The sequence below is a fragment of the Dendroctonus ponderosae genome, unplaced genomic scaffold, assembly GCF_020466585.1.
Source record: "Dendroctonus ponderosae isolate FM_Combo_2020 unplaced genomic scaffold, Dpon_F_20191213v2 Dpon_F_20191213_1, whole genome shotgun sequence".
Lineage (NCBI taxonomy): Eukaryota > Metazoa > Arthropoda > Insecta > Coleoptera > Curculionidae > Dendroctonus > Dendroctonus ponderosae.
Window position 1 is genome coordinate 16,549,419 of NW_026017110.1, and position 13,592 is coordinate 16,563,010.

The 13,592-nt window shown below is 30.3% G+C and overlaps 2 protein-coding genes across 2 annotated transcripts in view; one reads left to right on the forward strand and one right to left on the reverse strand.

Annotated features, from left to right (window-relative positions):
- LOC109541652 (major facilitator superfamily domain-containing protein 6) overlaps positions 1–6,243 on the forward strand; it is a 6,451-nt gene extending 208 nt beyond the window's left edge. Inside the window, exons 2-8 of the mRNA XM_048670720.1 lie at positions 1,677–1,753; positions 2,318–2,613; positions 3,193–3,538; positions 4,761–4,939; positions 5,021–5,270; positions 5,367–5,612; positions 5,963–6,243. Coding sequence (XP_048526677.1) covers positions 1,696–1,753; positions 2,318–2,613; positions 3,193–3,538; positions 4,761–4,939; positions 5,021–5,270; positions 5,367–5,612; positions 5,963–6,186 — 1,599 coding nt within the window. The 5' untranslated portion in view covers positions 1,677–1,695 and the 3' untranslated portion in view covers positions 6,187–6,243. The remainder of the gene's footprint in view (positions 1–1,676; positions 1,754–2,317; positions 2,614–3,192; positions 3,539–4,760; positions 4,940–5,020; positions 5,271–5,366; positions 5,613–5,962) is intronic.
- A 1,853-nt stretch (positions 6,244–8,096) lies between these two features.
- LOC109541651 (transcription factor ces-2) lies at positions 8,097–9,944 on the reverse strand. Its single transcript, XM_019914849.2, has 3 exons — positions 9,240–9,944; positions 8,985–9,169; positions 8,097–8,284 (listed from the first exon to the last, which is right to left on the reverse strand). Exons 1-3 carry the CDS (start codon positions 9,448–9,450, stop codon positions 8,117–8,119), a joined length of 564 nt encoding a protein of 187 aa, XP_019770408.2. The 5' UTR covers positions 9,451–9,944; the 3' UTR covers positions 8,097–8,116.
- Positions 9,945–13,592: the final 3,648 nt, after the last annotated feature.

The following is a 13,592-nucleotide window of genomic DNA, read 5'->3' on the forward strand; positions in this document are numbered from 1 at the left end:
GTTTTAATTTTACTCTCATCACTCTTGATTAATTTTAATTTTTTAAGCAGGACAGAACCCGGCAATTTGCTTCAATTTTATTGCCTCTTTAAACGGATGCCAACGGAATGTTGCTATAAATAGGGATTTTAAAGAAAAGCAGTGTTGCTAGTTAATGGACAGCGATTTACTGCTTTAGTGTTTGGCTCATTCAACAATTAACACGATTTTTTAGTTTTTTCAAACGTTTATTTAATCTCGTTTTTTTTGTTTTGCTCTTTTTTAAAGATGTAGCCTAGTATATTGTCACAAACGTGCATTTCAGAAAACTATTTATAGAACTTCCATTCTCAATAATCTTCGATTTTAGCACTTTTTTAAGTGCAATACACTGGATCTATTTCAGATCCACTTTTCTCCGTAGCAAGCAAGCAAATATATAAATAAAAATAAAAATATCACAATTAAAAGACATCATAAAGAATATTCGGAAAAACAAATAATGAAAAATATACTATATAAAACGAACCACTAAATATAAAGTCGAAATCATCATTTGTCCATCAACAACAAAAATATGCAATTTTTAAGAGGTCGTCTCAATTGAAAGATTTTGGCAAACTATTCTTGGGCTTATTTTTAAATACAGTTAATTGCATGAAGAAATTATGCTCTAAGAAAATTAATTTCCATAGGTTTCACAAGAATCAAAATTACTTGTAGGGCTAACATAAAACATAAAATAATATAAAAAAAGGGTTTGAGTAATTTGTCAACACAAAAGAGACAAATATTAATGACCAATTTCGGGGCAAAGTGCGAAGCGCGAACATTTCTATTTTCTATACATTTGTTTACTCATTGGGTTCCATTTAAATAGAAAAATTATTAATTAACCAGAATTTTCATATTTTTAATAAAATTATGCATTCATAAACACTACGAAACTTGTAAAAACGACAATTTTTAATTAAATTCTTCGCTTTTTTACTAACGTACATTGAATCCATGTTCTTTGGTTGAAATAATTAGTACATACTTTAAAATAATAAATATTGCTTGCTGTGTGGAATTATTTTGATGGAAAATAAAGTTGAAAAACATGAAAAACAAACATCTTTTAAACTGGGAACTGGGTTCAGATTTTTGTCTTAATAAAAGCATTTGAAATAAATCCAAACACAAGCTATTAGAATTATATTAGAAAATTATCATTATACACGTAATTAAACATGTAAAGTAATTTGTTAATGACCATTTTGAACCTCAGATTAAAAGTTGCAGAATAATGTCTGTTCTTAACTACTAACGCATACCTATAAATGTTTCTCCTTATATATATGAAATTGTGCTTCTATGTATAACATCAACATTTTTAATTTGTTTTACTATTTTAAAATCTATGTTATGTTATACTTTTTTATATTTGCAAGTTTTATTTTATAATTCATCCCTTTTACATAAAACGGTTACTGCCAAACCTCGGTTCTGCCCTCGAAAAGTCAATTTAAATCATAASAGCAAAAAATGAAGGCATAAAAAACATTGAATTCTAATCAGAAGGGTAAAGATGGTAGAAATGATGTGTAGATGTTTTATATACGTTTGACTTTTTCGTTACGAAATGCTTCCAATTTAATAATACAATAAAAAGAAAAATGTATGCTAAAATTAAAGACACTCACTTTTTCTTTCAGGAATCCTTTGCGAGCAAAAATGAAGATTAATAGGTATTTGCTGCCTATTAAGGCTCACTACTTCTTTTTCATGGCAGGTGAGTTATCGCTATTAAAGTTTAATAAACGGGAGTTAGTTGAGAATTCAAGTAATAAAATATTTTCACCTATTTTTCATTTAAATTATTGTTAGATTAAAAAAATATATTTCGATAACTAGCAATAGATCTAGCAATAGAGCTATCAAGCATTATTTCCTGTTTTTATCAAGGAATTTTTATTCAATTTTGAGCGCTCTAACTCAATTATATTAGGGACGTGATGCACACTATATTGAAACCCAAGCCAGTTCAGTGTTGTCTATGTGTATTGTTTAGAGATTAATTTACTAATAACCGTTTAAATACTGCTTGCATAATATTGCTTACATCAATCATTWAAAAAATTATAAACTAAAACAGTAAACATTTATTCGAAAAAAAATTACTATTGTGAATTGATCTGTGACCAATCAAATGCAGCACAATTTTACGTTGGTTTCAATTGCAACCAATTGCATTTAACAATTCGCTTCATTATCGCTAAGAATATATTAGTTACTGTTCTTTTATAAGCGCATTAAATAATTTCTCTTCTAACTCACGGTTTACATTTTTTTCAAGCAATGGGTCCTATTCTACCCCAACTGCCCGTCTATGGGAAAGAAATGGGCATATCAACAGTAGTTATGGGAACTGTTACAGGAATTCTGCCCATATCGTTCCTCATCGCTAAACCCCTGTTTGGTCTACTCGTTGACTTCTACCGAAATTATAGGAAAACCATTTTTATGCTGATTATTTTCACGATGGCATTGTCTTTTACTGGTATAGCGTTCATACCGGTGCCCAAAGTCATTAGTCACACTATATTGGAAGGTCCAGTACAAGAGTATTACTTGGATACATGTAAATTGATAGTCAGTAGTTAGTATTATGGACTTTTTAATAAGCTGTTGGGCATATTGAGGATGTGTGGAAGTCAAGCTGAAATTAGATTTCAGCTTTTCCTAAAGTGTACTCATGTTTATTAAAAAAGTCCTTGAATCAAACTACATTTTGCTTATGTGATTCATCAGAAATTGCTGTTTTATTAAATTCTTTCAACTGAAAATCTCTATAATATGATTATTTGAAAATGAAATAAATGATAGTAATAATGTTAAAAGCTTCTAAATTTCTTGAACATGAATGTTTTCAAAAAGAGAAACTGTAACAAAAAATTCAAGAAACAATAACATATTATAATGAAATTAATATAATCCTAAACCTAAACGTGTCTAAACAGACCAAGTGGAATCAAAACTGCTCCGCTTCTTCAATCGACACTCTGAACTATAAAATTATTAATTACAGTTTTTTAGCAGCCCAGTACATTTTCAATAGAGATTCAAGACAAGAAAGTACGCAATTTAAAGTTTCAAATCTTACTTATTTTGTACTTCAAACAACGTTAAAAAAAGTAAACAGTTTCCTAATAAATTTAATGTTTTTTGCAGGATTTCGAACAGATTAACTGCCTTAATCACACCAAAAGTGTACAATGCTACTCGGACTGTTTTGAACATGCAGATCAATTTTTCCTAACATCTTGTAGCACCGAGGGTTATCTAAACTCCACTGAAACATCGGTTATGAAGCTTTGTTCATCTGAAAATAATTCATATTCGTTATGGATCGGCAACAGTAGTTGTCACATTAGATGCATGGAAAATGTTGAATATGAGGACACTAAAGTGTACCAATCCATCACATTTTGGAGCTTCTTAATACTCATGTCTATAGGAACTATTGGATTCAATGTGTCTAATTCGATTAGCGATGCCATTTGCTTTGATGTAATTGGTAAGTTTTGTGCAATGGATTATTATATTTTTTTAATGATCTATTAGATTATTATTATATTTTTTGACAAATAGAAGACAGTATCTTTAAAAAAACAAACTTGGCATTGAGGTAAAAAAAAATGAAGGACAGTTCAAAATCACGATTAAAAAATAAGATCATATGCAAAAAGTTCTTCAAAGGGTTTTCTCAGATATGTAAATATGTAAAATATCGAAACATTCTAAAAATACAGGGTGTTTGGTAAGTAGTTGCAATCCTTGCAGGGGGTGATAGTGCAATTAATTTTGGATATATTTCGTTAAAAGACAAGGTTTTCCGATCTACAGGGTGTTAAAGTTTTAATAAAAAAATGTTATTTATTAATATTTCGAAAACTGCATGGACTATTACAATGAAATTTGACAGGCTTAGGCAACTAAGAACAGTACACGTTTTGCGATAAAAACGTTGTTTCTATCTTTTCCAGTAGCGTGTCTACAGGCACGTCTGTGGATAATTTTAAATAAAAAAATGTTACGCCACTGATTTTTCTAAAAGTAAATAATATTTTTCAAGTACCCGTTCAATCTTTCTTTTCCCTTCCAAATTGAACAGAAACTTGAAAAATATTATGTATTTTTAGAAAAATCAGTGACGTAACATTTTTCTATTTAAAATTATCTACAGACGTGCCTGTACCCACGCCACTGGAAAAGATAGAAACAACATTTTCATCAAAAAACGTGTATTGTTCTTAGCTGACTAAGCCTGTCAAATTTCATTGTAATATTCCAAGGGGTTGCCGAAATATTAATAAATAACATTTTTTTAAATTAAAACTTTAACGCCCTGTAGATTGGAAACTAATGGTTTTCGGAACCTGGTCTATTAACAAAATATATCCAAATTTACTTGCACTATCACCCCCTGCAAGGAATGCATCTACTTACCAAACACCCTGTATAATACATTTTGCAATGTTTGATAAAACACTTTAAATTTAAAATAGTTACAAACACCGACGACGTTAAATTGGCCATAAGAGTCCCTAAATTTAATAATTTTTCGATTCCTTTTGAATCGTCAATCGTATTTTCAAAAAAAAAATTGCGTTAGCCAAATTTAATAAATACAAAGAGATTTACAAAAAATAAAGCTATTATAAAATATAATAAGAAAATAAAAACTATTTTGACCCGCGTTTTGGAGTTTTCCTTAACAGTTTCTTATTTCTTCTCAGGTGAAGAGTATGACTATGGGAAGCAAAGAGTATGGGGTACCATAGGATTTGGGATTACGGCCCTTCTTTCCGGTTATATAGTAAATCTCTTTTCCGGGCAAATAATTTCCTATATTCCAGCCATTATAGTGATGGCAGTTTTTTCAATTTGTGATTTGTTGTGCTGTATTAAATTAAAGGTAGGTTTTAGCTATATTTCTACACACATCTAATCAAATTCGCTCTGATCTGTTATTTAAATTTATTTTTCCTTGTTTCAGCTCCCAATTATGGAAGTTCCACATAACATTATTTCCGAACTAAGGATTCTAATGAATAATCGTCATGTGGTTACTTTTATGGTATTCACTGTCTTGGTTGGAGTTCTCGACGGATTTATCATTTATTTCTTATTTTGGTATGTTGAGGATCTTGCAGCTGCAACAAACACCGGCAATATAAAGCTGCTAGAAGGACTAATCGTTGCTGCTGAGACTTTGGGAGGAGAAGTTGTCTTTTTCTCTATATCAGGTAAATTACCTTTCTGTTTGTATTGTTTTATAGGCCGCAATAATGTTGCCTGTATTTTAAAAACTCAAGTAAGTAAAAAACAATTTTCAATTTCAGGCAAAATTCTGGAAAGGTTCGGCCATGTGCACTCTTTCAGTATGTGTTTTGTAAATTATGCTCTACGACTCGCTCTAATCTCTCTGGCTCCAAATCCTTGGTGGGTTTTGCCGATTGAGTTATGCTTCCAAGGCCCAACTTATGCTCTAACTTACACCACGGTAGTTGCCTACGCCAATGAACTGGCCCCACCTGGGGCTTCTGCCACTATGCAGGGAATTGCTGCTGGAATGGATGACGGAATTGGTAAATTTTCAAATAAATCGTAGTGCATATGATCACTTTCCGAAAATTTGTTTATACTTTTTATTTGAATGTGGGTTTTACTGAATTCTACATTTTTTTTGTTGAAATCCCGCCCATATAAAAAAGTGTCGATTTTGTCTATAAATCTAATTAAGGAAGAAGTTTACCGCTGTGTGTCTTCAAATAATTAATAGACAAATTATGTGTCTTGATTTGGCTATTAGATTGATAGAAGTATTTTTCAGACCGCGGATATGTAAAGTTGAAAGTATCAACCTTAAGTTGGCCGCAATTTTGCTGTAAACATCCTGTATATTCTATAAACCCTTAAAAACTGTGATACTTTTTAGGTTACGCAATTGGTAGCATAACCGGAGGAATCCTATACAAATACATTGGCGGAAAAAGCGCTTTGCAAGTGTTTAGCTCACTCGGGGTGTTTTGCAGTGTTATACATTTAGTGCTGCATAAAACCTACTTAAAAGGGCACGAAGCCCCAGTGATCCTCAACGGTAATAATGAAGTTGTCTATAAACCGCCCAAAGAAGCCGTTGAAATTACTAGAAGTACTTAAATCTGGAATTGGTAGAAAGAGATTGATTAAATGATACACCTTAGTTTATTAAAGCTCTCCCATTGTTTTTCATTCAAATTCCATTTTTGGTAGGACGTAAGTGATTCACACTGCTTATAAAGAAAAACGGTATTTTTTAGTTATAATTAAGTATTTAGAATTATAGCGAGATTCGACTCATGCAGTAAATGATTCAGATTAGAATTTATATATTTGATTCATCGGATCCTGTAAATTCTTGTTGGAGCTGGAAAATATGAGACTGAAAATGTAAATAGTAATTGACAAATTTTGTCTTGTGTAAATGCCATATTAGATTCAGTTTAGAACATCTAATTTCATATGGGGAGTATAGTTTAGGAAAGTGTTCGTTCATGTTTCGAAAGCTTGACGCATCCTTGGTTCTCAGTTACATCTGTAGTAAAAAAAGGATATTTTAGTTCTGTAATGTTGGGACAACTATTTCCTAAATGGATGATACTCTGTATACAAAATTCTAGTCTTATAATGCGTTCATTGTCTGCATATAAGTACAATTCATGAGGCAACAGAATTAGTTTTGATTGATAGTAATTATACATAAATATTTAATTAAAAAGTTATATTAATTTTGTTGTACGGATTTTAAATTAATTTAATGTAATAGACATTATTTTTTTATTGATATTCCAAAGAGATTACTATTAATTTGCAAGGTGTTCTTGAAATATTCTTTTATACTCCTGTAGATATAATATAGCAAGCTAATGTTAGTAATTCAAATATTTAAATGTTGCAATATTGGACAATAAAACTTTTAATAAGATAATCTGGTTTTTTATTAGTCTTGCGCGAAACCAAAATTAATTAAGTTTACCGATCATTCTTATTTGCTTTGGAAATTGGCAAAAATAAACTTTCTCAAGTGGCTATATTTTTTTGATGTATAACTTTTGTAGACACATTATTTCCTTTTATGATACCTCAAGTTTAATATTTCTAAGATTTTTCCTTTGCCTAGAAGAAGAGAAGGATTTACATTTTTCTCACATAACTACACAATTTCATTACACCATTTATGTGTTTTTATTAGTAGATATAACTTTTTTCGCATCAGAATTTTGTATTTTTGCCTCAAATTATAAAAATATGCAACTTATTTTTCATTGAACAGACTATCCGGGCTGATCCACTGTATAGTGTCCCAATTTTTTCAGGTAAGTACTGGAAACTATTCAATTTCTGTAAAAATTGAAGGATGTGAACTTTTTCAGTTATATAAAACGTGATAAAAACAACGAATTTAAATTTTAAATAAAACATATATATATTTGTGGCATAAGTTTGAAACATTTATTTAAAAATGAAGTCCACATCATGAGGTTATGAATGGAATAAGACATCGGATAAATTCCGATTCGGCTTTGCTGGCACAGATGTGCTCTTTTCATGAAATTTTTAAGGAATGTTGCGTTATTTCAGAGATACTTGAATTGAATTTAATGTTTTAAGGCTTCAATCGTTGTTGGTTTGTTCACATAAACTGGTAACTTGAAAAAACCCCAAAGACAAAAGTATTTGGAGTTTTTTTCTTTCATATTTCTTCCTCTCATTTGTATCGTCAATTTTATAATACGTTCGCTTATCGCTTCCCACAGACTTTTGTATTTTTGCAGTCTCTTGTGTACAATTATTGAGATTCCTGCTTTTTTCACATTTGCCAACTGTGCAAAAAATAGTAAACTTTTTTGCTGTTTCATTTCCGTGTCGTTTCCTTTTCGTTTCAGAGACGATTGCTATGTTGAATTTACGCCGAATACATTCTAAGATAATTTCCTGTTGCTTATTTCTTATTCCCTGCACGTTCCATATATACTTTTTCAGTTAACTCTTCAATAAAAACATAATATTTTAAATAAGAAAATGTAATCTGATTTATATTGCTAGTAGTTTATTGCGTTATAACACACAGGGGTGAGTGGGATGTAGGTGGTAGATGGTCAAATGGTTTTCTCTGCAAAAGCATCTGTCTTAGTGAAGAGGCTTCCTCTCGTAAAGTAACCACTTGTGCCCGTAAAAGAGCATTTTCATGTTCTAGAATTGTCGCTTTAAGTGCAATCTGAAAGACAAAAAACGTTAGATTTATTACTTCAAGTATGCAGTGTATAATTGTATATATTGTGTATGTACAATTGTATATGTAATTGTTATATAACATCAAAAAATCGCTGAATTAAATTTTATGAAATCGAATTTAAAAACCAAAATTCTATTTGGAACATGATACAAAATTCACACATTAATAAATTACATACTGATATTTTTAGAATTTTCTTCAACTTGATTATTATTCTCGCTTCATATTGAGAAAATCTTAAAATAGGTTAAGCATTTTTTAGCGTTTTCTTCGTGAACGAATACTATTTGGTGTAAGTAATTTCCGAATTCAATTTAAGATATTTTGAATATTATCAATCGCAACATTTTTTGGGGCTTATTATATTGTTGAAACGCAATTAACTTGTTTACTTTCTAAATTAAAGTAAATCAAACACAAAGCACAAGCAATAGGTAAATAACGTAGAATGCAGTGGGTAATTGAAAAACTTACAAAAAATCTAAATTGTGCTAAATATAATGAAAATGTCTTCTATTCAGTGAGAATTTGGTATTGAGGAGGCAGAAAATCTTGTAGAAATGAGAACCCAATTTAGAAATTTTTTCAAGATACGAAAATAAATTAATCCTTTTTGTATCTCTAATAAGTATTGTGAGAATTTCTATTTAATTGGAAAAATCTATATAAAAAAAGAATCTACCTGGTCCTCTCTGATTTTTCGAGCATCGCGCGACTTTTTAGCCGCTTGATTATTTCGTCTCCGCCTTTCAAAGTATTTATCGTCTTTTTGTTCTTCAGGTATCGGCCTTTTTTCGCTTCTTTGCTTCCTGAGGTTACCATTTGATAGAGTCGGAGATACGGCGCTGTCCAATGATAAACGAGCAGCTACAAATCAACAAAAATAAATTTAAATCGTCTAAAAAAATTTCAGTACTAATATTAGAGTGTTGCTCACCAACAGAATCTCTATGAAGCAGCTCTAAAGGTCGATAGGGTAATAAATTATTGTTCTGCGAAAATATTTGCTTGGGGATTAAATGTCTAAAACTTCGCTCATTTTCTCGACTTGGGAACAAGGACAAGTTGTCTGATTTATCTTCTTTGGTGTTTTCACTCGGCACTTCCCTAAATGCTTTGAAGTTGCTTTCTAAAACCGAAAAAAACATTTTACAATCTACAATGAAATGTTGTAAAATATTTACAATTTCATTAACGGATTTTCAGATCCATTTTCCCCAGTTTCTTTGACTTTCCTTGGCTTCAAGTTTGCACAAACTGATAACAATTTTTCGGTAAACGTGATTTTTTAGTTATTTTTGGCCTACTCAAATTCCGTGTCGTTTTCGTCTGCCATATTTTGAAAGCAGACAAGTTTGGCTTTTGCGTGACTATCATATTACCCTAATCTCTGCCCGACAAATTGTTTCATTCCGAAACAAATTAATGCAGTCATAAGAAAATCAAAACTGTGTTATATTTTATGCTGATAAAAGTTGGCTTCACAATAAAATAAAGTTTTGCAAATTTGCACGAAAACCCTATTACGATCGTTGCATGCACACAAACCTGCCATTGGAGCCAAACTCAATTTGTGAACTAAACTTCGGATTATATAATTTGATGATACGGAAACAGATAGCTTGAAAATTAGCTAATAACTTAGTTTTTCGTGAAAAAAATGTATATATTTTAATTATAATAATCTTTAGCGAAAATATATTTAAGCCAGAAATCAGCGTACTGATACTTTTCTTTTCCACATAGAAAATCTGTATTTGTTTGCTGAAACCTTGTAGCTTCTTTATAATGAAATTATTTGATTTAAATTGAATTAAAACGATATATTTATTCCATACAACACGGGTTCTAAGGGGAAAAATTCCATTGTTAAAAGCTTAATTATTCTTTTTCCAGTGGATTAAAAGCGACTACCTGATAGTTATAATATGAATAATAATTATAAATATGATCTGATATTTTCTAAATCTCATAAATAACAAAACACAATCTGCTAATTATTACTTCAATAGAATTTAATGACTTGAAGCTTTATCCGTGTTTACCAACTCAAAAAGTTTGTAAAAGTATATATAAAAATTTACAAACATAAGTTCATGGGACGTTAAAATACATAATTTTTTAAATGTATAACAATCTGGATATGACTAGCTCTAAATATTTTAAATATCTTAGATGCTGACCGAAATGAAAAATAAAATTAAGTCACAAATTGGTATTGTTGCGCGTTCGTCTTTGCATGTCTGTACTTACTGTCGCTTCATCAGTTGGTTATCTATTTTCATCGAAATTTCCAATATTTCTTTTGAAAATTTTCTAAACTGCATTATCACTTTTATATTTGTGTTTATATCTATTTTTTGCGTAATCCGAGAAAATTTTTCTAATTAATAGTCTATTACAAACTTTAAAACTTTGAGGCGTTGGTCGTTTTTTGTATTAATATCTAATTCCATTAGACTCTCAAACATTTCACACTTTTTGTGCTATTATCAATTAAATTGTGCGATATTTTTTCCGTTTTCGGGGTATAAATTCTCGTTTGTATCTTCATAGAATTTGAATATAGAGGGTCAGCCAACAAAAAATAATTGCAAACTATTTAAAAATCAAACAAACGTTGTTATACAATCAGAGATCTACTAATCTCTAGTACAATATAACTACTACCGATCGAAATCCATTACTAAGAAGAACACACATATAAAAGAAAGCTAATTTTGTCTTAATAAAAATTCTATACATACCTTGATTGGGTGTTTCAAGGAAATAGTTGCAATTTCTCAGAAAGTTGTAAGCAGAAAATGCCGGCATTGAGGGCAATAAAGAGTTGGCGCCACTAAACCCGCCAAAAATATAACTTGAGTTTGGCGCGTTCATGTTTAAAATTAAATCCTCATTAATTTTATTCCCAAAAAATCGGAAAAAGTTCGAATTAATCAAATTTGAGAATTAATTATCACAAAGTCAAACATTTTCCAATTGGCTTCTCGACTTCAATTAACGCCGTACGCGAACAAACAATCACCTTTGAATAAATACTGAACAAAGAAAGATCATGCAAGGTTTGAACAGTCATAACATGATTATGTTATGGGAACATAACGTTGCTAAGAGTTGTTTAGGGGTAGTTTTGCCATGGAGTAGGGGATGGAATCGGTGTGACCTGCTAACGATAAGTATAAACTCCTGGGTATAATTAAGCATGAATTTTTCAAATTATATTAATTTACAAGATAACAGATTTACAAATGATTTTTAGTAGAGAATCTAAGAAAAATTGAAACCCAAGAAAATTATTCTACTTGTATTTTTCACGTTTTAACTGGAAAAATTAGCTTTTTTACATCTTTTTCTTAGTTATTAATACTTACTTACTTTTCTCACATTTTGTTCTATATACCTAGACGCAACTGAATAGCATAGAAAATTGAAAGTTCAAGAAAACAAACTCTTTATACGGTACCGATAAATTCTGGATTCTTTCGTAAAACTCCATATTAGGTTGAAGGCGGGTTTGGGATTGTTTCCATACCGCCTATCCGGTTATGCGCAACTAACACGCAAATTTCATTGGCTGATATCCAGAAAAAAACCATCAAGTTCGACTAATATGTAACCGGTTATTGCTTGACCACTCCCTGCAATTTTATCCGGGATCGGGACATCCGGATCGAGGAAATCAAGGAATTAGTGTTAAGTGCCACCTGGAAATGCCATTTATAGTAAGTAAGTAATAGTCCAAGCAATCCATAAAGCAACTATAGCAGCATCTAACTTATTTATTAAAAATATACACATTTGCGTTTTAAGGCGTAGATGGATATTTACATTATTGAAAAAATGTAAAATGTTTACTGAATTACTACTGAATTATTTTTATTCTAGGGAAAAACCCTAGAAACGTTGTGCTATTGCGGTTGGAAAAGGTGGGAAGGCAAAGCTTAGCTTAAAATAAAATAAAAAACGAGAAATGAATAAACTTAACTAGAAAGGAATGAAAAGAAGCACAAAGGAGCATTTCCTAATAGCAACTTTAACATAGAAAATAAAATATTTTGTTTTACAGATATGACAGAAGCCAAGTAATGTTCTGTGCATATAGAATATTCAAAAATTAATCTTATGATGGACCGAAAAATATATATCTTACAATTTAAAAAAAAATTAATATCAAGCTTTGAGCATATACCCTTGAGTAAAAATATAAATTTCTTACGAAAATGTCCTCAGCGGTGAAGATTGATTTAAAATGCAGCAGCAAATCTGCAACATTTAGAGACATCAAGACATTAAATCATTCTGCAGAAAAATAATGAAACTGAAGTTGTTGAAAATTAATTTATTTATATGTAGTGAAACATTTACAAAGTTGTCCAATCACCATCAATGTACCAAATGATAAAATGCAATGTTTTAATTAACTAAATGGGGCTAACAAATATAAATGGAAAAGTCAATCAATTAAAATATATAAAATCGTATGATTTCCAATTATTATTAGTTACTAATTAACTAAAGGCATTTACTAAAAAACTGAACTGACCTTAGAGAATTAGAAAATTTCAGTGCATTAGAAATAGGTATAATCGAGTAAAATATACGGTCGATCATTAACGACAAATTGAAAATATTTTTACGCTTTTGTTATATGACTTTTTCTTGGATTGCTCTGAAATTCTTCAAAAATTAAATAATCACTTTGTTATGCACTTTATCGTACTGGATTGTATCTAGGTTTTTGAAAGTGGATTTCTTACTTTATTCATATCTTTTATGGCTATTAATTTCACGCTCCTAGTAACAAGATTTAAAAAATTGTTGTAAGTTAGATTTAATTAATTTTTAAAAGCCAGTAGGCAAACTCTCTCAAATGTCACAATAAATGAAAAGTACTTTAAAGTATATTATATAGTTATCAGGCATTCCCCTAATAACAGACAAACGTACTTGTTAGGCCAAGAGCAAATAGGAGAAGATCAATCAAAAAAGTAAAGCAAATTAAAAGTAATACAGCGTGCAACAGATATTCAATGTAATAAATTCGAAAAACCACAAACAAGCTAACCAATTGTATATTTATTTTACAGCTGATATCCGTTCCGTATAAAGAAAGGAAATGTGTTTGTCTTGATATAATCATGTTATTTGATGCGACTGATAATGGCACGACGTTACAAAATGGAATAAAGCATAGATTTGAAAAAGCGACTGAAAAATAAAAATGCATTTTAAGCCAATTTTTATACAGTTGTAAATTGAGAATAGTATAAAAATGCAATAGGACACC